The 26,847-nt window shown below is 38.6% G+C and overlaps 1 protein-coding gene across 1 annotated transcript in view; it reads left to right on the top strand.

The window, feature by feature from the left end:
- ZDHHC17 (zDHHC palmitoyltransferase 17) overlaps positions 1 to 26,847 on the top strand; it is a 60,388-nt gene that overhangs the window by 25,083 nt on the left and 8,458 nt on the right. Inside the window, exons 8-12 of the mRNA XM_007425232.4 lie at positions 6,768 to 6,893; positions 7,200 to 7,342; positions 9,354 to 9,454; positions 15,519 to 15,643; positions 20,165 to 20,227. Of these exons, the coding sequence (XP_007425294.1) occupies positions 6,768 to 6,893; positions 7,200 to 7,342; positions 9,354 to 9,454; positions 15,519 to 15,643; positions 20,165 to 20,227 (558 nt within the window). The remainder of the gene's footprint in view (positions 1 to 6,767; positions 6,894 to 7,199; positions 7,343 to 9,353; positions 9,455 to 15,518; positions 15,644 to 20,164; positions 20,228 to 26,847) is intronic.

The raw sequence follows: 26,847 nt of genomic DNA on the forward strand, positions 1-26,847 counted from the left end.
TATACAAGACTAGCCCCATATCTTCTAGGACCTCTTTCATCTTATACAGGTAGTCCTTAAATTACGACCACAATTGGGACCAGAATTTCTGTTGTTAAGCGATGTGGTTGCAAAGCATGATGTCATGTGACTGCATCACTTAACGATGGCAATCCTGATGCTCCCGGTTGATGTCGTTAAACAAATTCCACCAGTTGTTAGCTGAGGACCCACCCCAATCCAAACCATTCTGGGCTTGGTCCCTCCCAGCCTTGAGCCTCAGTAAAGTAAGGGATTGCCTCAACTCCCCCCATTTGCCTATCTACACCCCATCTCTGCCCTTTGGCCGCCCTGCACCCTGCCTTATGGGGTGGCAAGCAGGCCCAGAACCGTGCAGTTCTGAGGTTGCATGCTACGCTGTGACTCGGGGACTTCTTGGCATGCGGTGCTGCAGTGCAAAGCCCAGCCCCAGCATGGCCCAGCAGCATGGCGCAAAGGGGCTTCTTGGCATGCTACAGCTCTGGGGCTACAAGAAGCAGCCCCTGAGCTGCAATGCAGCATGAAGCCCAGGCTTAGCCCAGCCCAGCAGCATGGCACAAAGGAGCTTCTTGCCACCCTGTGGTTCTAGGGCTGCAAGAAACAGCCCCTGAGCCACAGCGCATTGCGAAGTCCAACCCCAGCCCGGCCCAGCAGCGCGGCGCAAAGCTGTAGCCACCCCAGTCCCAGCCACAGTCGCCCTCACCACCCTGTACTCCAAAGCCCCTGCCGTTCTATGCTCTACCACCCCAGCTGACCTTCACCGTCTTTTTGCTCCTGCTCCTGTTGAGACATGCCCACCCTGGCCCTTCACAAGGCAGCTGCTGGTCATGCAAGGCTATCTTCCCCAGGTTTTGTGAGGAAACAGCCATGCGTGACCTGGGGAAGAAAGCCTCATGCGGCCAGCAGCTGTCTCGTGAAGGGCCAGGCTGGGCATGTTTGGCCAGCAGCGGGAGCAAGAAGACAGCAAAAGTTAGCTGGGGCGGTGGAGTGCAGTGCAGCAGGGAGCCAAAAGGGCATAGGTGGGGGGAGATAGGCGGGTGGGGGGGAGTTGAAGCACCCTGCAGTTGTAAGTGCGGATGGGCTACCATGCCCCTGAATTTTGATCACGTGACCACAGGGATGTAGCTTCAGGGACCAGTCATAAATCCCTTCGTTTAATGCTGCCATAACTTCAAATGGTTGCTGAATGAATGGTTAAGTTGAGGACTACCTGTACAGGTAGTTCTCGCTTCAGTACCACAATTGGGACCGGAATTTAGGTCACTAAGCAATGCAGTCGTTAAGTGGATCATCACATGACTGCTTCCCTTAGCGACTGCAATCCTGGCACTCCCATCTGCCGCCATTAAGCAAGAATCATGGGTCGATAGGCAAGGCAGCTTCCTGGTGGCTTTCCACAATCAGGTCGGGAGGAAGCCGGCAGGAAGTTGCAAGCCCCAGGTGCTGCTGGGTGGGGGAAGGAGTGAGGGTGTGTGTGAGAGGGTTGGGGAGGGTGTGTAGTGGTGTAGGTTGGGTGCACAAGGGCCTCAGAACTGCTTGGATTTTCAGCCCCAGAGCTGAGAGGCTTCTAAACCTTTCCACTCTGGAGCTGAAAATCTTTCGTGGCTGAAAATCCTGCTTGGATTTTGGCACGGGGCATTTTCAGCTAGCCTCCAGAGTCAAGAAGACTCTCAGCACGGAGCTTTTTCAGCCAGTCCCCAGAGAGAGAGGTAGTCATCTTGTCTCTGGGGGCTGGCTGAAAGAGCTCCATGCTGAAATCCAAGCAGGATTTTGGTATGGGGCGTTTTCAGCCAGCCCCAAGAGTCAAGAAGACTCCCTCCATGCTGAAATCCAAGGGAAGGTCACAAGCTGCTGCTGCCTGCCAAAAGGACTCCCTCTCATCTCTGGGGGCTGGCTGAAAAACACCCCATAAGTACAAATGGATTGCCAAGGGCCCAGATTGCAATCACATGACCATGGGGGTGCTGCAATGGCCGTGACTTCAAGCACGTGTTGTAAGTCCCTTTGTTCAGCACCGTCATAAATTCAAAAGGTCACTGAATGAATGGTCGTTAAGCGAGGACTACCTGTATCACTGTCTGACTTATATTAGGACCATTGTTTTTATCTGTGACATGACTCCCAGTATTATGAAATCAGTGCTAAAGACTATGCTTCATTAAAATCTCTTTTGACTTAACATTTTCTGTTTCCCATTCCTCCACTGAGTTATTATTTTATGAAATATTCAGAGATCCCCAGTGTTTTTGGAGTGGTTAACATATTTAGGATTTTGAGAGCATGTCATGATGCTCTCACAAAATTGCTACCTTGGTGGGTATGGCCAGTCTTAAAAACCCCTTTTTCCACAAGGCAAACTGGTATGGTTGGTTTTCTTTGCCCAAAGATGTCAGCTTAATATCTCAGCTTAATTTGGCTGTTTTTTTCTGGACAGATGGGCACCCTTTCAAATCAAGCACTGAGCTGCAAGCAGCAATAATTTTATTCTCTAAGACTGTTTTTGGAAATACTGTAATTACAGGCACACTGTTTGGATCCCTGAAAATAAAGTATTCATGTATTTATTAAAGAAAAAGCAAAGTGCCCTATAATACCTTGAAACGTCTGAATATTATTATTATGTAATAATATTTTGTGGGACAATATTCACTTTGTTAGATTGTGATCCATCAGAACTTGTAACATCATATTGGTTAATTTTTAAGGTCCTGTGAGACATTAGTTTTGTTGTTGAAAAAGACTAATAAAGCTGTGTTCTGGATAGATTTATCTAAAAATAGCTTCCATAGTCTGGAATATCTTTGCTTTCTCTTCATTAAATGGCAAGCAGCAGTTGGCCATGGGATATTTACATGTTTTTTTTTTTTAATCTGCAAGGTAACAAATAGATAGAAAATCCAATAAAGAATTTAGTGGTACCTTAAAAACAAATACAGATATAACTGATGTTTTCATGAACTGTTTTCAGCAAAGTGAATGTAATGCACAGAAGGTTGGGATATAACAAATTAATCTTTACAAAGCACAGTTTTTCTTGTTTTTGCTGCAGCAGGCTAACACATCCAGATATATAGTTACTTGTTCTGTAGCTGGTGTGGGTCTTCCGGGCTGTGTGGCCATGGTCTTGAAGTTTTGTTTCCTAACGTTTCGCCAGCACCTGTGACCGGCATCTTCAGAGTGCAGGGGCACAGACAGGAGCAGTTCTCTCTGTGCCCAGGGTGATACCCCACCCACACCCCCCCAATCCCCCCCTTCCCCCCCCTCAGATCTCTATAAATACCCACAAAAGGGTCACATCACCCTGGGCACAGAGAGAACTGCTCCTGTCTGTGCTCCTGCACTCTGAAGATGCCGGTCACAGGTGCTGGCGAAACGTTAGGAAACAAAACTTCAAGACCACGGCCACACAGCCCGGAAGACCCACACCAGCCATTGTATGCCGGCCGTGAAAGCCTTCGACAATACACTTGTTCTGTAGTTTACTGAAGAGGGGGAGGTAACTCAAGAAGGCCTGCAACATCTGGGCAGTGACAATTCCAGAGGAAAAACTGAGGTTTTCTTCAGTGTATTTTTATAAAAAGAAAAGAGAATAAATAATATTACTCCGAGATTTGAGCTGAAAGCTGTCAAATGAGATATTACTAAAAAAACTAAAAGATCTTTTTCAGAGTTTGCAGAAGTGTCCCTTGGAAGGCATATTGGATACTTGCTTTGTTGATAACTGAATGCTCGATGTCAACTGCCTCTCTTCCAGCCAGAAAAATAAAAGAAATTATGTGCCTGTGTCTTGTGCTGACTCAGTGTTTTATAAACTTATCTGGTTCTAACACGGTTTCAATTTGAATCCATTGTTAGAGTTAGGGTTGTTTTATACTGTACAGAGTGAAAGGAAAACAAGGACTGAAAGCATACATGCTATGATAGAGGTGCTGTGTCTGTGAGAGCAGAAGATAGTTGTTGCTCTCTTATTTATGGTTACTGCTCATTGTCTTTCTTTCATCTTCTCAGTTTCTCAGTTCTTGATAATTGATAATTCTGTTATCAATTGCTGCTTTACAGAACCCAGCATTCCCATTACTTTTTAAGATCTCAGGAAAATATATTAATATGACCTCAGGAAAATATATTAACATAATGACATAAAAATAAGACACTGAGTTATAAGTTTGTGTTGCAATATCTTGAATCCATGCAGTTCTGTTCTTAAAAATCCATGTTTGCATGTAGGTTGACAATTCAAGTAGACGTTGTTTTGGAACTTTAGATTCAACAACAAATTACTATTTATTTTACATTAAATGGCAAGTTTTTTTCCCCCTTAAAAAACATAGTATCTTAGTCTGCTTCCAGTCAGAATGCTCCTGACATACAAAACCTTTGCTTTTCCCACAGAGTGATTTTTGTTTTTACTCCAACCATACTAATAGTTACTTTTAACCACATGATGAGGAAGGGACAGATTATTTTCATCCTTCCATAATGTATTTGTGATTCAGATTAAGTTCTGCTAGGAAACTGGGTCTTGTATTATTTGTGCTTCCTTTTTCCTTTTTAACCTGGCTCCATTTACATGCTTTCATATGCATGGTTCCGATATTAAAAATGAGCTAGAAAACAAAACTGCAGTTCAGAACTGTTGTACAAGTAGTCCTTAGGTTAAGAACGCCCAATTTAAGGATGACCCATAGTTAAGAAAGGAGCCTATGGTAGCAACATTCAAGTTACATACACAATGGTCCGAGTTAATTGCACAATATTACTTATACAGTGTTATACAATAATACTGTTCTGGCTTACATACAAATTCGACTTAAGGAGAGACCTTGGGAATGGAATTTGTTCTTAAACTGGGGACTATCTGTATTTCAATATGTAAAAAAAGAGTACTAGTACTTCCTGCTGCATTAGAGGTTCAAAATAGAGTACTTACTTCTTCATTTCTCTAGCATTTTCTCTAAAAGTAGCAAGAGATCGAACTGTTCTTTCTGTTTTCTGTACTTTCTAGTAGGCTAGTTAGGAATCATCCACATTTGTATGAAACCTCATCCTGCAGTTAACATGTTTTGGGGCTGAGTTGTTGTAGTGTTGTAGTTTGTCTCCAGAGACCAAAGCCATAAGCTATTCTTTTATTGTATTTGCACAGCCTGAAATTGTATTTAGGTAGAACCATAATGGAAAGGTGAACCAGAGCAAGATGGAGGTTCCTTTAGTTTGGATTTGTCCAACCTGGCATCTCCAGATTGTATAAACGTTGATTTCCTTATAGCAAGTGATGTCTCAAGGGGGGTGGGGTGGGGGCTCCACAGCATCTCTTGATCTTAAACTGTTTGATGGGGTAAGCTTTTTAAATACATAGTGGAAATGGAAGGAAACTCCTCCTAGGGACCAGAAAATACTGTGAGCTGATTTTTATTTCTGTTGAAATCTCTCATGGTGGTTTGTTGGCTAAGATTTTGATGCTGCTATGCAGGGCTTTTGTGTGCAAATCCTATCAATAGAAATTAACTACCTACTTCTGAGTATATCTAGTTTCTATTGATGTTGGAATACGTATGTGTAATCCTTGCAATTTGTACTTTGTTTCAAAGGATTTATGCCTTTACTGGGTAACTTTTCAGTTTCTAGTACCTGTCTCATTTTTTTTTAGGCGGGGGCCAAACGATGGAGGATTCAGCCATTTTTCAAGCCTCCATGAATATTTGTTTAGGAGGGGAGTTACCTTCAGTAGAAGAGAGGAGGAGTGCAAAACTGGAGCTGAAGGTACCTTCAGTTGGTTGTCCTTTGCCTCCTCTGTTCCATAAGAACTTTTCTTTCTTTAGGTGTAAATGAGCTCTGTTTTGTCCCAAATCTCTGATAGAAAGCTGGCCAGCATTGTATTGCAAGTTTATTTTAATTTTTTGGACATTGGAAGGATTTCTGCATTTGACATGAATTACATAAAGAGATTGCCACAACCTCATAGCTTTGTTATTTTGTTATTTTGTGCAAAATTTATGAGACTTGCAGATTAAAGTGACCAGAACCCATTATTAGAGGAAAGATGAAACCCATTATCTTAGAGGAAGGATGAAAATTATTCATTATTAATTTGTATTTCTTAGCTTTATTGTAGCAATGATTTTGAAAACTAAAACATTTCTTATAGTTTAAATTTCATACTAATATTGGCAGCTCTTAACATGCCTTTTCATGTACACAGATGCAGACTAAACAGTGAAGAACTGGGATTGCTCAATTGTTGGATTTAAGCTTTACAGAATGCCCATAGAGAATTCTTGAATATGTGATCTATACACAATAAAGTGTATAGAACCTGCTGATAGAATCTAGGTGTGCAAAAAGCACATGTAAGCACCTATTCATATATTTAATTAAAATATGAACATTTTGTGGGAGAAAAATTGATGGGTAGAATTCTGATATTGCACCACTAATAAGGATGTTTAAAACATATTTTAATCTCTAATTGTTTTGCAATCAATCTAATGTATAGAGTGAACATCTACATGAGATATTGATAATAGCACAAACGTATCTGTTAGCTAAATCCTGTAAATGAAATTGACTTTTTCCTTGCCTCTGCTGCTTGTTAATATGTGAAAGAGAGCCTCTTGTTCCAGACTAGTGAACTACATAATATAGGGAACTAATTTAATATTTCTAAAACTTTTAAATAATATTTAAGTGAAATTGTTATGTATTTTCCACTTTTAAGCTAAAATTATTTTAAATATTTTATATTTTAATAGGGAGAATCACCACTTGATTTAGCAAAGCAAAGAAAAAATGTTTGGATGATAAATCATCTACAGGAGGCAAGGCAAGCAAAAGGTTATGACAATCCATCTTTTCTCAGGAAGCTGAGGGCTGATAAGGTGAGAATAATATTTAATAAAATGATAAACTTTGAGTCTTGTTGACATGTAATTTTTTGAGATGATGTCAAGAGGTACTTAGAATTTTGTGCTTTTGCTTCTTTTAAATTAATTGACTTTTTAAAAAATTACTTTTCCTACTGTGATGAAGTGACTGACCGTACCTAGGCCTCATATACTTTACTGAACATAGATCTTCTTTGATCTTTTTTAATTACAGGTACTGTGAAGTATTTGAACAAAAATTATACTTTTCCACTAGCTCATTTAAAAAATAGAATAATAAATATTTGCTATTTTTTGTAGGAATTCCGTCAGAAGGTGATGCTAGGAACACCTTTCCTAGTTATTTGGCTGGTTGGATTTATAGCAGATCTTGATATTGATTCTTGGCTAATCAAAGGACTAATGTATGGTGGTGTTTGGGCTATGGTTCAGTTTCTTTCCAAGTAGGTACCCAAAAATGTTACTTTGTTTATTATGTAATATATTGTCAGATACATTAAGGTGCTTCTTTTGAAAGGTATTAGTTTTATCTAGTTTCATTCTTTCATTATACATTAATATTAGTGTAACATTCACAGATAGTGAAACATGGAGATATTAGATGTCTTATGTAAGGAAATATGTTGTGATGTCCTTATATCCTGAGTTCTTGATATTTGGTCATGTTCGATGCTAGATGAAAGTAGCATTCATAATGTAGCTGTCAATGGAAAATAACTTTACCAGTTCAATCAACATATCAATCATTATTTCACTTTGTAGTATGAGAGTGAAGAAATTAATCTTTCATAACTTTTATATGATTATCTGTTAGCCATAAATGTTGAAGTTTCTTTATTAATGAATAAACACACTTTCTGTAGCAGTGGACAATATTTTTCACTTATTTCCATAATGAAATGTTTTATTGTAAATCTTATTTCCTTTAAAAGGCTATCTTAAAATTTTAAGAGTGGACAAAACCTGGATTGCTTTTATCCATATAATTTTAGTGGCAAAAACAAATGCATTCAATTTATTGCCAGTATAAGAAATATAATCCATGTCAGATTAGTATTTTAAACATTGGGCTCTATTGTGTAAAAGTAAAAAATTGTATTACTACAGCTTAATCTCTTGGTTTAACTTTTACTTAAAGTCAGTTAAATATCTGTCATTTTTGAGTTTGGCTGAGCGGGGTTTTAAAATAAATTTCACTCTCGGACTTTAGAATAAACAATTTTAGAGCTCTGTTTATTATTAGCAAAGAAAAATTTTATACTACCTGTATGCAGATGAGTTTAAATTAAAGGAAGTATAGTCTTTCCCTCAATTACCATTGAACATATGTGAGATGTACGTGTACGTGAATGATTGTTTTATAATTGGAGAGTAACAAAAATAGGGGTGGAGTCTATAGATGAAAATGCGGGAGCAATGGCAGTGTTGTTTTTTTTCCCTGTTTTTTACTTGCCACGTTGTAAATATTCTGTACATTAAGGGCAAGCAGTATATCCCTGTTCAAGCTTTACAAAAGGATTAAAACGATTAAAATCTATTGGAGAGCAGTGGGCATAAGCTCCTTTCCTTTCAAATCCAACTGGCTGTGGCTATCCTTTTTGAAAGTACCCATAGTACGTCTTTGAAGATTTCAGCCCAACTTAGGGGGGATGGGATTCATCCCTGCTACCCAAGTGGGAACACTTTTTTGTAATATCTGAAGAGAACTTCACATTCTCTGTTCTTTCTTTTCCTGTATAGTTCTCTCTTCTCAGTGTTCTTCTTCCTCTTTCTTTTTCATTGATTGTGCTAGAAAGAGGGAGTGTGTGAGAATTTTTTGTGTGTATGCAGATTGACATAACATTTATAAGCATTACTGGACAAATGTTGTTTAAAAATTTGCTAGTGTTGTTGTATTTGCTGGACAATGCATCTTAACTGTATTATTCACTGTTAATTCCCAGCAACAGTCATGGTGAATTCCAGTTTTGAAATTCAGTTACCTCAATGAAAATAATACATCCAGGAAAAAGAGAACAATAGAGGAAATTGACCCAAATAGAGTACATAAATGCCAGACAAAAGGGTGCTTATTCAAGTGGCCATATAATTTATAGTAAGGGTCACTGGGGATGAAAAGGATAAAATTCAAAGGAAAAGCAGTCTGGTCAGCCTCAGTGTTTATGTACATTTAAAAAATAAACTGGATAAAATCTTTTGATGGAAATAATGCTTAATTGGCTTAACTGATACTTCATATGAGGACTGCAGGCTGAACAGATGCAATTTCTGAATCAGTCACTTGGGAACCTGGCAGGCGTTTATCGAATGATGTTATACATCTTTTCCAGTAATGTTAAACTGATCTATTATTTTAGCCTATAACTTTTTAAACAGATTAAACTATATTCAGCAAGCAAGGATATGTAGCATATATACTAATCAATTATGTGATGTTGTTTCTCTGTTCCACAGATCATTCTTTGATCACTCCATGCATAGTGCTCTCCCTCTTGGAATCTACCTAGCAACAAAATTCTGGATGTATGTGACATGGTTTTTCTGGTTTTGGAATGATATCCTTTCTCTCGATCTCAACATTTATGCCAGGAAGACAGTTTGAGTATATAGAAGGGAATAGTGCAGCCTTTCTTTACAATATACAGCTGAAGTAGCAATGGTTAAAAACTATAGAATCATTGGTCTAATGAAGTTTACCTGGTTTATGGCAAAATGAAATTTGTCCAGGGTTGTTTGCAAAATTCTTTTAGTATCTTTTAGTATCTTCCTTTTCCTAGATTCCACAGGGTTTTTTTCTCCCTTTTTCACTGATTATTACATTGGTAGTGGAAATTTTTGGGTCAATTCTAGGAAGAACTGAAAACAGCAGAGCCTCGGCAACCCAACTTCACACAGGAATTATACAGAGGCTGACTGTCTTGCATTCCAAGCAAGCTACACTGTGTGATCAAGGAGGGATGATTGTCAGCCTCCCCTGATGGAGAGTTATAGTTGTGGAAGTGGCCCAGTGGAGGAAAAAAGATTATGACAGAACTAGGAAGAGAGCACTAGGCTGTTCAGCAGATGGTTCCCCACTAGCAGTAGTAGCAATTAAGGTCCCATTTCTGGCATGGGATTCTGCTTGGCAGCTCAAGCACATTAACCTAAACTTCAAAGAGCATGCTTAGCACATTGTCATGGAGAAAAGAAGTATCTGTGGCTTGGGCAGCAGTGCAGAATGCTTCAGAAGTAAGTAAGTAAGCCAGAAGGCTACTCAGACTATCTCTAGAGATGGTCAGTGATGATGTTGCTGGGCTACAGATTCTGACCCAGTTGAATGAAACTGAAGTTATATGCACTCATATCACTCACACATAAAACATGGAAATGCTCTAGACAGCAGTAACCATACAGCCCAGACTAAAGAAAAAGAACTTTATTCTTTCTTTGCCACTAATCCCATTGCCTGACTGCCTAAAAGATAAACTATGGCTTATTTTTGTAGAGATTTCTATGTAGAAGTTGAAGTTCATATGGGTGGGTTAATGTTTGTGACCTTCTAAAGAGCAGAAGATGAAATGCAGAGACAACCTCAAAGGTCTGTCCTTGCATGTGATACATGTTTAAGTTCACACATAAGTTATGTGCATGGAAAAAGTACTAGTAAATATTGTTGGTCTGCTGCTTAGAGATGTGTGTGCATTCTCTGCATGCTCTAGATTCCTGTTAATGATGAGACTGAAAATCCTTTGCAGTGAGTTTCTTTTTCAAAAGTACCATGTGCATAGCTAAACTCAACAAACTTACCATAAATGTAGTTTATTTACTTTTTTTCAGAAAGTTTTGCATTTGAAAAGCAAAAAGTAGCTCTGTTTGATTGGTTCTTGGAGTATTTGACTTTGGTGTTGCCATTGACTCATCTTGCATTATATGCATTGCATTATCTTAAGTCCTTTTATTTGTGGAGTCCTCAAAGTGCATTTAAAAATACAAAGGTCAGGGCTGGGTGGCCTGCATGTGCATCTTGTTCATGCTGTTTTGCACTGTTGGTACAATCAGAGCCAGTGTGGTTTAGTGGTTAAGCTGTTGGTCTGGCACCAGGGAAATCCAGGTTCAAGTCCACCCTCAGTCATGAAAACTCACTGACTGACTTTGGGCCAGTCACACTTTCTCTCTCAGCCCAAACAACTTCTTAAGGTTGTAGAAAATAAAAGGAGGAGGAAGTGCTATGCACACTGCCTTAAGTTCCTGAATGAAAGGCAAGATATAAATCTAATACTGTAGTGCAATTTGGTTGTAAATATATTTGAGCTTAGGTTTTTTACCTGTTTGCTGCAGTTTGTTACCAATTCAGGTGTAAAAAGTTGAGACATTTTGCTGAGGAAAAGCATTTGTATGACTTGAGTAATTTTACTACTGTGTGTGATAAAAAATGTATGCAACACACTGTACTATAGCATAGTGTCAGCTAAATTTAATTTCATTACAGATGTAAATGCTGGCAACCAGGAAAGGAGGTAATTTTGAGTTTCCCAAGTGGGGCCTCTCTCCCAGGCAACATCTAACTTGCTTGTTCAGTCTACCAGGGAAAGAGTGGAGAGACTTGGTTCATGTTCCTTACTGACTGCAAGGTTAGTTTTAGGGATACATGACCTATGTATTGTCGAGGGCTTTCACGGCCGGCATACGATGGCTGGTGTGGGTCTTCCGGGCTGTGTGGCCGTGTTCTGGAAGTTTTGTTTCCTAACGTTCTTCAACGCATATGCAAGACAGAAGCCCTTACACCCAGACTATACGGACTCCCCAAAATCCACAAAGACTCGATCCCACTCAGACCCATTGTAAGCGCCATTGGCTCCCCAACATATGAATTATCCAAACATCTGGCCACCCTTCTACAGACCCACGTTGGACAGACTCCAGCCCACATCAGAGACTCAGGACATTTCATCGACAAAATCAGCACCCTGAAACCCCACGGACAAACTGGTCAGCTTTGACGTGGTCTCCCTGTTCACCAAGGTACCAGTGAGGGACACCCTGGCAGTCATCAACAGATCTTCCCAGAAGACATCACAGCCTTATTTCAGCACTGCCTAACAACCAGTTACTTCCTATGGGATAATGAGTACTACGAACAGATGGACGGTGTCGCCATGGGAAGCCCCCTGAGCCCAGTCGTAGCAAATTTCTACATGGAACATTTTGAAAAACGGGCTTTAGAAACCGCATCCATTACCCCAACAGTCTGGTTCCGATTTGTGGATGACACCTTCGCAATTTGGAGTCAGGATGAAGAAGACCTAGAGAAGTTCCTGAACCACCTAAACAGCGTCCACCCCAATATACAATTCACCATGGAAAAAGAAGTGGACGGCCAACTTCCATTTCTAGACACGTTGGTCATACGCAAACCAGACCTCAAATTAGGACACAAAGTCTACAGAAAACCCACCCACACAGACCGGTACCTACACAAAAACTCCAACCACTACCCACGTCAGAAAAGAGGCATTATCAAAACCCTCATGGATCGTGCCAATCGGATCTGCGAAACCCAATTCCTAAACTCTGAACTTAACCACCTTAATTGGGTCCTACAAGCGAATGGCTACTCCAAGAATGAAATAAAAAGAGCCATCAAACCAAGAAAACAACATGCGACTGAAGAAGAAAAACAGCCACCCACCAACAAAGTATTTCTGCCCTTTATCAAAGGGGTCACAGACCGCATGGGAAAACTGATGGAAAAACACAATTTCCAAACAATCTTCAGACCCACCAGAAAAGTACAAGAAGTGCTAAAATCAGCAAAAGACAAAAGGGATCCCCTCACCGCCGCAGGAGTATACCGCATACCATGCAGTTGCGGGCAAGTATACATCGGGACCACAAAACGCAGCATCCATACCAGGATAAAAGAACACGAAAGACACTGCAGACTACAGCAACCAGAAAAATCTGCAGTAGCTGAACATGCTGTCAAGCACACTGGACACAAAATCCTATTTGAAAACACAGAGATACTGGACAACATCAACAGCCACTATACCAGGCTATACCGGGAAGCCATTGAGATTCACAAACACCAGCACAGTTTCAATAAAAAAGAGGAGAGTCTAAAAATCAACAAAACCTGGCTACCAATCCTGAAAAATACAGCCTGCAAAAGGTCAACGAACTCAGCTCACCCACCAGGACATGTGAACAGTTCACACAATGAACTTGCTAATCACCCCCAGCAGCCCCTCGTTAACAGTTCAATAGAAGAAAAAGCCCTGCCTAATCCCCAGGAAGATACACACAGATGGTGACACCAAAACAAGCAGCCACTCAGTAACCCAACCCCCACACACCCCTAATCCCCCTTCCCCCCCCTCAGATCTCTATAAATACCCACAAAAAGGGTCACATCCCCCTGGGCACAGAGAGAACTGCTCCTGTCTGTGCTCCTGCACTCTGAAGATGCTGGTCACAGGTGCTGGCGAAACATTAGGAAACAAAACTTCCAGAACACGGCCACACAGCCCGGAAGACCCACACAGCCATCGATACATGACCTAGTTTGGGAGGAAATGCATAAGTGTCACCGTGATGATATACCACTTGGAATTAATTTAATATTTTTTGCCAGCATGCACTCCTACCCTAAAGAAAGTAATTTATTGAAAGATTTGTGTTGTATGAGAGATCAGAAACACATAGAACCAGCCAATCACCCATCACACTCCTTTCAATAAGAATATCTATATCCTAGGCTAAAACTTGTTTTTTTGCCTGCTCAGCTCAAGGAAGGCTAGGGCTAAGGCTACCAGGACTGGGCTGCAAAATCTGGATTGATCACTAGATGGCAGCAAGGAGGTCGGGATTTTTGTCTTGCTTTGCTGCCATCTAGTGGCTGTTCAAATTTGTGCAGGCAAGGCTCTTGTTCTGAATTCAAATGTATAACTTATGTATAACTATAACTCTTCTGGGTTTCAGATAACCCAAACTTAGCACAGGCATTATGTTCCAGATTTAGTTTTTCCAGATTTTGGCCAGCCCAAAACAGGGTTAACACAATCCAGGGTTGTAATGCTGTAATCAGAATGAAGCAAATTTTTGTTTTATGCACATCCCAATTTTGAAGAACCTAAAACAAATCATTATATTGAGAAATTTGTCATTGTTCTTAACATTAAGAAATAAATTATTCAGTCTATATAGAAATATTTTTTTAATTAAAAGAACTGTGGAAATTAAGAGCATGGAAATTTTCCATTTCCATGTGAATGACTCTAAATGACACACACTGCTGTTTTATAGGTTGTTTCAGCCAACTTTCAGGGATGATGTTTTGATGCTACCACTTGTCCATTCTTTCAGCTGTACTAGACTCTTTTTCCAGTAAGACCTTTAATTAAAAGGTATAATTTCTTCTTTACAGAATAAAAGGGATTCCTTTTAATGAATAGTAGATAAAATTCATATAAATTAAAAAATAAATGAAAAATGCAGTCACTTGCTTTGTGAATAATAAAATAAATTGCTCATACTGTACTAGACTCTTTTTCCAGTAAGACCTTTTTTTTTAGAAGGCCATGAACAGGGAGTGGGAAATAATTTCCAATATGTTCATTTGGTTTGTAGATTCTTAGTTAAAAGTTAATATCTGAGTTTGAAAAGAGCTGACATTACCAAAACTGTAGTGACAGACAATGCCATTCATCTTTTTCCTAATAAAATATGTGTAGTCTTCTTTGCCATTTTCTGGAGAAGTCTATATATATACTTCAGTATTTTAGAATGCATTATAGGACTTTAATTTGGGGGAGTTTGTTGCAATCATACATTTTAATTTAAAATAAATTAAATCCACTGAAAATATTTGATTACTTGGTCTTAAATCATTTTCTAGATGCAGTCGTAATATTTTATTGATATTCAGACTTCCCCAACCTGATGCACGACAGATATCTGCACTACAGATACGTTGTGCTATAATTCTCATTATTACCCATCTAGTCTTGTCTTTGGGAGAAATATGGGCAGAATAATTCTACCATGTTAATAATTATGTTCTGATCTCAGAAGCTCTGATGATTCCAAAGACATGCCAGCACAGACCAGTAGAGTGGAAATGAGGGCAGATAGATGGTTGTTACTTGGTGGAAAATTAATTGTTCTGAGGCTAGAACTTTGGGGGAACACTGGAATGTTCCATTTTTCTTCCAGAATGTGCTAATCTAGCAGTGGTTCAGTAGTTTTTGGGAATAAATGTTCTAGAAGAAGAAATTATTTGTGTTCCATGGATCCCAGAATAGCGATGTTTACCTCTCACTAAAGTGTACAACTTTCAGTCTCTTTCCTGGGTGTGCTTTAAGTTTTTCATTCCCTTTGCTTGATGTTAAGCTTGGGATATGATAGTAAGTAGGAGAGGTTTGAATTCTTTCGTACAAATGCTTTCCTTAACCTTCCAGTGAAACTTCCTTGATCCTCCTCTTTCCCCTGTCTCCTGCATTAGGAACACTCTTTGGTATCCATAGTAGAAGTAAATTTCGTTAATTAAGAAAACTTTGCTTTGAAGGACACTGCACTGTTTTTAAAATAAAACTAATATTAATTTGAGAATGTTGTATTTAAATTCCTTAATGATAGTACATCTCAGTTTTCTGTTTATCCACCTTCCATTTCTTGCCAATAGTGTTGCACTTTTCTATAATTTTGGAAAATCCTGGAAATCAGACCCAGGAATAATTAAAGCCACAGAAGAACAAAAGAAAAAGGTAAACAAGATTTGGCACTTGTTAATGAATAGTGAAGTTTAGTTTTTTGTATTTATTCTTAAGGCACTGTTTTATGAAAATATTATTTCTTGTTCATAGTCTCTGTGCATCAGCCACAGGTAAGGAACTTACCGAAGATCCCAGAGGACATTTTAGCAGAAAGATAGTCATATAACAGCAGCATTTTGATTCTTCTCATTGTTCAGCTATTTCAGCAATGTTTGTATTGCTCCATTTCCTTTTTTTTTTAATGTCTGTATTTTGTGCAGTTTTGTGTAGCTCTTTCCAGCCATAAATCATCACAGAGAGACTTAGCCAGTTTGAGGTTTGAATCAATCTATCAGTAATCACCTTTGGAATCAGCTGGTCAGGAAAGAGTGAAACTACTGAAAAAACATGCTCCCAACCCTCCTTATCTGCTCCAGAATGAATTCATATAAAACGAACAAGCCCCATTTCCCTTCTATATTTAGATAAATATAATCTTGCTAAAGCTACACTTCAACAAACAGGAATACTATGATCTACAGGGCTAAGGACTCCTGTAAATTAGAGGGATGAATTTCACATGTTTCTTGCATCTGTTTCTGTTTTTAATTTTATTAAGCTTAACAGTTTTTGGAATGAGTTGAGTACTTTGCCTAAATGTAACCTGTAAGAGAGTTGAAATTCTTAAAAATTATTTTTGGAAAGGTGAGATTTAGGCTGCAGATAATTTAAGCACCATAAATACTTGCATGTATGAAAATAATTTATTCTGCCTAATTCAAGTCCACCTTTAGCTGCAAAAATTCACTCGGTGACTCTGGGTCAGTCATACTCTCTCAGCTCAGTCTACCATATAAGATTGTTGTTTTTTGGATAAAATGAAAGGAGTCCCCTATGTAAGACATCTTGATTTCCTGGAGAAAAAGTAAAATAAAAATCTACAAATAAATAAGTACATTGTCCTAACCAAAGATAAGTACTTTTAGACATTATGCCGATAGTGCTACTAAATCCATGATTGGAGTTACAGAACTGAGGTGTCATGCTTGGTCACAATCCTCTGGTCTCTGAGCAGAAGAAGACTTTCACTCTGAAGAGTGACTTGCAAGTTTAGAGCATGAAAAACACTATGTATCATTTGGGCCTTGCCACTCATACTGAGCAACATCCCTCCCACATTAGACACTGTCAGTGGGCTGCAGATCTGATTCAGAGCAATGTTTCCAGCCTTACACCTTATCATAGACTGGAGGGTTAGGGTCTAAATACCCCTTTCCTTTTTCTAAGATCATTTCTTTCCTTGCATGATGTTCGAGATAAATTGAAAAATCATTTTTTAGCACTTTGTATCTGACTTTCTAGGACTGGGACTAATGTTTGGAGAAAGTGGCTTATTTTAAAAAAACAAATATATTGTTGGGTCTCAAAATCATTTCAAATAGATGTGACGTAGAGTATGATTTTCCTGTTCTAGTGCTGATTTGGCACCCCTCCCCACTTTCTACTTCTCTCATCAGCTGTGTAACAACATTTGAGAGACAGTGATATAAGTGATACCAGAAATCAACACAGTAGGAGTTTTTGTTCTTGGTATTTCATAGTCTCAAAGAAAGCTGATGCTTTGCATTCCATTCTGCTTGTTTTCATATTGCTATTGGAACAAGCTATTCCCATTTTCTTTGGTTTTAGAGAAGCTGGAAACTACAGTAGTATCAGGTGCTACCCTTCAGCTTTGCAATTGCACTAAGTTTGTAGCAGTGGTGATTGCTCACTTCAGAATGCTGGACATCATAATACTATCTTTCATAGAGTGGCTTCTCTTAGGATAGTTCCCAAAAAACAACTTTAGTTGGCAATTTCCTTCATGGTGAAGTTGGGTTCTGTAAGAAGCCTAGCTCATATGAGTATGTTCAAATTTCTTGAAGTGATAAACATCTCTACACTTTATAGGTAATGCATCCCATTATGTATACCATTACATAGGTCATGTACTCTCAGACAACATGGTGCTTTTGATATAAATAAACAGGAAGAGATACTTTCTAGGATTCTACTTCCCATCATATTTTGGATGACATATTTTTTTGGTGGTGGTTGACATTTCTGTGAATAAAATGTCTTAGCAAACAGGTTCAGTTGTACCAAGGCCTTGACTTTCCATAAAAAAAAGGCACACTGGAAATCTAAAATAAACCAGAACTGGATTCTGCTTTCTTGGGCACTGCAAGATATTCAAAAGCTGGGGCCAATTTTAAGTGGATATTTTTGCAGATGCACATAACTGTCAGTGTGCTCAGCATCCACAACTGGATGATAAAAGCTCACAATCCACTGGAGAATGAATTCCAGTACAAATGGTTAAGGATTTTTTAATGCATTTTCTCCAACTCCTCTAGTCACCAGGATCCTTGTCAAACGTATCAAGCTTTGTTGCAACAGGATGATAAACTTTTTCATAACACCATGATGACCAAGAAGATCATGATTATGATTCTTCAACTCTTTCAACTGGCAAATCAATGATTCTGATGTCTACCATGCCAATTTTGTTGTGAGGTCCAAAATCTTTGACTGCTTAATGGATCAACCAATTTTAGATGAGTCTCCTTCTGTTAATTTTATTTGCCATTTTAAACACTTCAATTTTATATTCTTACACAAAAGTGGCCTCTTTTTCAGAATTTTGTGGATTCAACTGGAATCAGGGTTTATTTTTGTTCACTTACTACTTCACATATTTATTTATAAATGTATATGCTACTCCATGTGTAACATATATAAATTTTTATAAAACCATTAAAATTAAACACTAAAAACCTCTGAAAGTCTAGGATAAAATTGCACATTTTAAGCTGCCTTGTAAATTGTAATAAGGGCCTGGCTTAGCTCAAACAGTGAATTATTCCACAGAGTAGACCCCACCACTGAAAAACAGAATTTTTCTTTGATGTTAGATATTTCTATACCAGTACCTGTAAAAAGCACCTCATTAGAATCTAAGAGTGTGGGTTAAATTATAGAAGAGTAAGCAATCCTATAGGCAATTTTATTAATGTATTCTAAATTAATAAATAATAGAATTTTCTTTTAAGAAAGACCTTTCTTGTTTGAATATAGGTACAATTTCAGCTTCATATCACAAGGTTGATGGCTTCTTGGTTTTCTCCCATCCCTTGTCTGCAGATTATGGGCTGAGCTCCTTAACCGTTACCTTCTAGTCCCTGGATGCATTCCTCAGTGAAGCTTTGGTTACTGTGTTATGGGCTCTTACCACATTATAAAAAAATATAGTCTCCTGTCTTGGGACTGGAAATAAAGCCCTTCTATATATCAAGATAAAAGCAGCAACATTTGTACTAATAGGAAGAAGTACTAGGAAAGGTCACCAAATCAACTTACTATTTATAATGTTAGCACAATTTTACCAGTTAAAATTGTTGTTATTTAGGAGTTATTTCTTTGCAGAATTTGCTGGTATTTAATGTGTTTTACTTGAATATTTGTTCACTTTTCTTGAATATTTTTATAATGCATTGTCATTATTAATAGCAGTGTGATAGAATGCAATAGAGACCCAGGTTCTCGGGAAGGAGGGAGTGCATTCCAGGAAGAAAAAGGGGGAGACAAGAGACAACATAGTCCAGAGCATGAGGGTGGGAAGAAGAGACTTAAGATAGCCGCTCCCTAGATTCTCCCAGAGTATATTTATTAGTTTAGCATAGTTAAATTTAGTCTGGCAAGATTCTGTCTATATGGTCTAAGCAACAAAGAACTGAACTTGGCTGGATTGTTTCCCTGTTGTTCTTAGGCTGGGCCTGACAAGCAATGAGTGAAGGCCCCTTTAGGTGGTGTGAGTTTGTTTTTGCTCCTGTCCAGTTTGCTGCCTTTTATTCCTCGTTCGTGTTTATTGTTACATTATTTTATTTCTTTTAAAGTTGTTTCCTTGTGAAATGCCCAGAGTTTTTGGGTGTTGGGCGGAATACAAATATTTAATAATAACAATATTCAATACTTAAATCAAAACCAACAGTAAGTAGTCAAAATTGTTAAAATAAAATGGTTAAATTTACAATTTAAAGCCTATACTGACATCAACCAGTATGTTAAATGAATGGTAAATAACCAATTTTTTTACAGTTCATTTAAAACATCAGCAATTTGATCCATAATTATGAGACCATGATTAAAAAGGCAATGGCATTATGAACTTAAACAATATTGTGTTAACTGAGACCTTAAAGGTTTAAGAGGGTCATGGAAGTGCAGACGGTCTTTCTAGTAACAGATACAAAACATATAAAACTGAATGCTAACAGTCTGGCAACAAACACAGCTGGTTAGAATCAGTGTTAACATGCTCTAATTGCTTGGCATCCTGGCAGCAGAAGCGTAGTGAAATTTCACAATTTGATTTACTTGTCAGACACTGAGATAGTCTATATGCTAATCTGACTGTATTTATAAAAATCGAGATACTATGTATAAAGTCAGTTCTTAAAAGATTTAATGTGGTTTTTGTTTTATTTTTTACAGACAATAGTGGAACTTGCAGAGACAGGAAGCTTGGACCTCAGTATATTCTGCAGTACCTGTTTGGTAGTATGCTTTTTACATTACACGCACACACACACGCACACACATCACACTTACATGTATTTAAACTATACATTTTAATGTTGAATGTTTTTAAAATAAATGTATACTTTAGGATTGCAAGAGGACATATTCACATAGAATAACATCATTCTTTGTTCATTCAGAATTCAGACATACAAAAGCTATAAAGAGCAGTATCGGTGTTCTTGTTGATATGAAACTAAAAGTAGGATATCAAGGTTTCTCATTAGAGTCTTCATATTGATGAAGCTGCAGCATCTGAAAACTAGTTCAGGTGACTAGTTGTTAGAACTTCAAATTAAAATATCTGTAACATTTTGTAATGGACCCATGTTAAAGTAGATAGAGAAATTCTGACAGATGTTTATACCAGAAGTTCAAGAGTTCTTTTTTTTTTTTAACTTTCTGAAGAGAAATGCATTTGGAAATTACAGGGAATGACAATTCTATTAAGATTTATTTAGTTAGTTTTTGTATACCTTTCCCAGTCACTAGGACTAGGACTGAAGGAAAAAATAATATAAGCAGCGTTAAAAAAAAACAAAAAACCAGTGGGTGCCCAATAACCATATTATAGGCCAAAAGCCTGTTGGAATAAAATTTTCTTCAGGGCCCTTCTGAAGGCATGGAGAGTTGGGCCAATCATGCTTCTGAAGTCAGACTATTCCACAGTGTGGGGGCTATAACCACCAAGGCCTGACCTTTTGATCCTGTTCAATAAGCTTTACAAGGAGACAGGATTCTTAACCGATCTCTAGATTACCATACTAGAAAAGCAGAATCATGCTTGGTAAAGTGGTCTCTCAGACATTCTAGTGCCATGCCATATAGGGCTTTATAGATACTGACTAGCACTTTGAATTGGGTCTGGAGGCTTATGCAGCCAGTGCAGCAACCTAAGAATAGGTGTAATTCTCAAATAGGTTTCCCCAGCTGATAATTTGCTGTCTCGTGGTCCGGTTGCAGTGTTCAAAGGCAGCTCCCAATTGAGTGCATTGCAGTAGTCCAATCATGCAATGAGCTGGGTGTGAGACACTGTTGCAAGAGCATCCTGGGCAGAGCTGGGTGAATGTCCTTCAGGCCACAGCTTCCATCTGCTATTTTAGCAGGAGCCATGAGTCCAGGAGGACTCTGGTCACAAAGTAGCGATTTCACGGAGAGTGTGCCCATCAGAAGCAAACACAAGGTGAATATTGCTGGATGCTTGATAACAGACAGTGGCTGTATTTTGATAGGGTCTAATCTGAACTTCTTTCTCCCCATTCAGACCCTTACCTCCTTCAGACACCAGTACAAGACTTCTGTAGCATCTCCAGCTTGGCCTGGAGTAGCGACGTACAATTGAGTGCCATCAACATAATGATGACACCTTACTTCAAACCAATGGATGATATCGTCCAGCAGCTTCATATAGATGTTAAATAATGTAAAGGATAGGACTGAGCCTTGAAGCATGCCACAGCGGAGTGGCCAGGGCTCAACCATTCATCCCCCATGACTACTGACTGGAACTATCCATTCAGGTAGGAACAGAACCACCATAAAGCAACAACAACACCCCTGAACCTTGCAGGCAGTCCATCAAAAAATACCATGATTGATTATATCAAACACTATTGCAAGGTCTAAAAGGACAAGGAAGGGTGTACTTTTCCTATCAAGGGCTGTCAAGCTTCAGAGCAATTAATGCTGTCTTGGTGCCATGATAGGCTTGAATCCTGCCTGAAATGGATCAAGACAATTTTCTGTAAGATCGTCTATAGCTGCATCCCGCCATCTTCTCAACAACCTTACCTAGAAGGAAGGTCGAAGACAGGGCAAGAGTTGTAAAATATGATCAGATAAAGAGTTGGCTTCCTCAAGGGAAAATGAATCACACCTATTAAAAAGCCAGTAGCATAATACCCTCCCTCAAGAAGCATTAACTATCTTCCAAATCGCCCAGCCACACAAAGGAGTCAGGAAGGACAAGGTCAGGAGCTCTGTAGATAGCAGAGCTCATGCTATATTGAATACCTTTTTATATAACTTTATTAAGATTTTAATAAAGATAAAAACTAACAAATTAATACATGGAATAAAGAAAAGAGGGGGGAAAAAAAACAAAGCCAAAAGTGCAGGAAAAAAAATATAAAGAAATAGCTTCCAGTTTTCTTTGTTGTTGTTCAGTCGTTAAGTCGTGTCCGACTCTCTGTGACCCATGAACCATATCATGCCAGGCCTTCCTGTCCTTCACTGCCTCCTGGAGCTTGCTCAGTTTCATGCTCATTGCTTCGGTGATGCTATCTAACCATCTCATCCTCTGCCGTCCTCTTTTCCTTTTGCCTTCAGTCTTTCCCAGCATCAGGGTCTTTTCCAAAGAGTCCTCTCTTCGCATTAGGTGACCAAAGTATCTGAGCTTGAGTTTTCTTTTTCTTTTCCAGTTTCCAGTTTTCTTTACAGCAGTTATAAATATAAATATAAATTTACCTCTTACTCTATGGTTACAGCATAACTTTCATTTTTTTCTATAATCTGTTTTTTTCTAATCATCAAAGCCATAAATCAAAAGTTCTTTTTTTTCTGTTTCATGCAAAAAGTCTGTAAGGGGTTTCCAGTCCGCAATAAACTTAGATAATATCTTTTCTCTGATCAAAGATGTCAATTTAGCCATCTCAGCAAGCTCCATCATCTTCACCATCCATTCCTCCATTGTGGATAATGTCAAATCTTTCCACCTTTCTGCATATAATAATCCTGCTGCAGTTATATATAAAAACAACATTCCATGACTTTTTTCCAACTGTTTATCATTCAGTCCCAAAAGAAAAGCCTCTGGTTTCAATTGTATATTAATCTTTAAAATCTTTTGAATTAATGTATGTATTTGCATCAAAAACTTTCTGGCTTTTTTACACATCCACCGAGCATGAAAAAATGTCCCTTCTTGTTCACATTTCCAATATAAATTTGACGTACCTTTATACATTCTAGTTTCCCCAGTGACATACACCAACAATATATCATTTTATAAGAATTCTCTTTAAGATTATAACATAATGTAAATTTCAGTCCTTTCATCCACATATTCTCCCACTGTTCCATTTGTATATTGTAACCAAAAATTTTAGCCTGCTTTATTTATTTATTTTATTTATTTAGATTTCAAATTTGGTCACCGCCCATCTCACTAGGAAGTGACTGAACAAAAAGGAATTAATTAAAATACAATAAAAATACAATAAAATACAATGTATATCATACATACTTTCACTTCTTCTTCTGTTTCAAATTTCAATAAAAGTTTATACATCTTAGCGATAACATGTTCATCGTTTGCACACAATTCTATTTCAAACTCAGTTTTACATTGCTCAAAGCCAAAAATTCTTTTGTCTAGTTTAAATCTTTCTAATAATTGTACATAAGAGAACCATTGACAAGTATATCCTTCTGCCTCCAGAACTTCTCGTTTTTATTTCACACTCCCCTTGACAAAATTTTAATATATCACAATAAGTCAACCATTTGTGTTTACATATCATCTCTCGTCTATAAAAAGCTTCTTGTATTGAGAGCCACAAAGGTATGTTTGGGCACAACTTGGGTTTATATCTATTCCATATTCTCAGTATGGCATGTCTAACAATTTTTTTTTTAATCTACATTAACCTTAGCTTTATCATACCATAAATATCCATGCCATACAAATCTCAAATCATGGCCTTCTAGCTCAAAAGCCTTCTATTTCTAAGCAACATCCACTCTTTAATCCAAAGCAAACAACAAGCTGCAAAGTAGAATTTCAAGTCAGATAAACCCAATCTTCCTCTTTCTTTTACATCTTGTAATACCTTATATTTAACTCGTGGTTTTTTTCCCTGCCACACAAATTTAGATATATCCTTCTGCCATTGCTTCAATGATACATCAATTGCCAGAACAGGTATTGTCTGGAACAAGAGCTCATGCTATATTGAATCCTATTCACTTTCTTGGGTTTAATAATTTCAAAAGAATCTCAGATCATGATGCAAGATGCTGCCCCACGCACCTCAATTGTGCCCTCCAAGCTGATCTCCAAACTAAAGGAAATATAGCAACCTCATCCACAGGAAAACCTACAAACTCATCCAAATGATCTGCAGGTGTCTTGTCCCCCTCCCCCCCTTCAGTCATATTCACTTTTGGTTTCCTGCTGTTGTTGCTCTAGTCGTTTTTCAAGCACTTCATCTCCCACAGCGTCACAAAAAACAAAACAAAAAACCAAGGAGCTGCTTGGGGTTTCAATTGGAGAGTGACTACACGAGAACAATATCTGAGCAGCAGCTTTGTGAACTCCCAGACCTCAGCTTGAGGATGGTTTTGGAATCCCAAGGCTTGTGATCTTGGGTAATTTCCATGTGCATACCCTAAAAGGGGATTTCAAGACTAGTTTAATAGTTCATGGCTCCATGGTGACCAAGGGCTTGTCACATGTATTAGTGGTTCTAACATATATATGGTCTTTTACTCTGAAGCAGATGAGACATGGTCTCACTCTCCCTTTCACTTTGTTCACTACTCTACCGCTCTACTTTCACAAACAGCCCTCTGTGCTAGTCTCTGCCTGCATTGCTGCCCTTCTTACTGGTCTTTCTGGAGATGGCATCTTTGCAAGGTCAAAGCAGATTTTAGGCTCTTGTCCTGGGTCAGTGTTCTCTTTGCCACTGCTAACATGATAATGGTGGCTGACATCTTCCATTCTCCTATGGATTCCCACACTGATGGTGTCACAGTGCAGCTCACCAACCATGTTGTAATCCAAGAACTTCTGTGCTACCTTCTGGTCCAATCCAGGCTCAGGGCTATGCTGTCATCTTTCTCCTTCAATCAGAGGACCATTACCATATTCCATCTGCTCTGTCTTGATACTCCTCTCACCTTCATCAGTCAATTACTATCTAATACCTCTTCTTACCTTATGCCTTCCTTTTCCCTTCTCTCACATCCATCTGGCTAACCATTTCCAAAACAACAAATACATCACAGCAGCTAAAATGCTACCCCTAGCTGGGCACCATTTTAAATATAGATGTTCCATATCTTGAATGGGACCATTTTGTCCTTTGTCTTCATCAACAGAACATTTTGCATAAATTCCATTGGAGCCTTGGGGAAGACATGCCAATGTATTCAACCTGTGTGTCACCACTGAGTTCCATAGCTGCTTACCAGCAGTTGAATTTCATTTGGCTACAGTAGAAGTAATGGGAAGGATAAGTACTATTCCATTTCACTTTGGCTAGTTCATTCTACTCAATTACATGTGTGCATGCACCCATACACATATATTTTCTAAAGGAAAATTTAAAATTTAATTAACCAATTACTTAGAGATGTACAAGTAGTTCAGTGGCTAACTTTTTAAAAAAACATTACCTTCTTAGCCCTTGGGAAGAAGACATGTTGCAGTGATGTTGAGGACACATTTTGAATGCCTACATTTTGATTGTATCAGGAAGCAGCTGTTTGTAGTGCTTGTGCTATCTCTGTGATAGCTGTCACACTCATAAACTGGCTTCAAGTACATCAGGAATATGGAAAGGTTTGCAGCTGTGCAAGCTAATCCAATTATCTCTGTTCTAATCCAAACTCTGGTCAGAAATACAAAGTCATCTTACTTCAGAATGTGAAGCAAATGAATTTCCCTAATTTCCTAAGTGCACTGTGTATTGAAACCATTAATGATAAGATTGCTGTTTCTACAGTATTCAGTAGACACAATTGCAATAATTGCTTGTACTTCATTATATTGTGTCATTCGTAAATATCATCATGGCAACTTTAGGTTACAGTTCTAAAGTCTGGAGTTCTAATTCTATTGCTTAAAATTGCTTCAAACTGTAACTAGACCAAGGGCTATGTTACTGTCTGGTTCTGGTTCTTGAAGGTATCTCCACAGCAACATGAGTACTAGTGTTACTTGCTTTCACTTCCACCTCTATCTTAGCTAACTGCATTGGATGTGAATCAAATATTTTATAATATTTATAATTTTATGAGGCCTCAGTGTGTGACTGAAACTGCTTTGGTCACTCTTGTTGAAGACCATTGGCAGGACTAGAATGGTGGAAATCAGATTATCCTGATGCTGCTCAGTCTTTTGGCAGCCTTTGATACCATTGACGGTGGTATCCTCCTGGGCCAGCTACAAGGTTTGGGAGTGGTGAACACTGTTTTTCAGTGATTCTTGTCCTCGAGTGGCCAGTGCCAGTCTGTGGTAGTAATTAGAGAAAGATCAAATTCTCAGCCATACCATTATGCTGCACAGCTTAATATCTACATGAAGCTGCTGGGAGAGGACATCCTCTTGAACAAAGTGAGGTATCATTGATATGCTGATAATAACAAGTTATATATCACAACCTTGGCCAGGCAAGAGATGTGGAGATCCTGACTTGGTGCCTGGAGATGCTTAGGGTCTGGATGGGAGAAACGGATTTAGACTGAATCTTACCAAGACAAATATGGCTGTGGATTTGTAAGACAACTGAGTCCAGAGTTAGTCCATCTTTGACTCTAGGTGGGGTAGTGCTTCCCCAGGTAGAGCTCGTTGTCAACTTGGGTGTCCCCTTGGA

Source organism: Python bivittatus, unplaced genomic scaffold (assembly GCF_059951505.1).
Source record: "Python bivittatus isolate LINGU-HERP-01145 unplaced genomic scaffold, Pbiv_v1 ctg000330_np1212, whole genome shotgun sequence".
Classification (NCBI taxonomy): Eukaryota; Metazoa; Chordata; class Lepidosauria; order Squamata; family Pythonidae; genus Python; species Python bivittatus.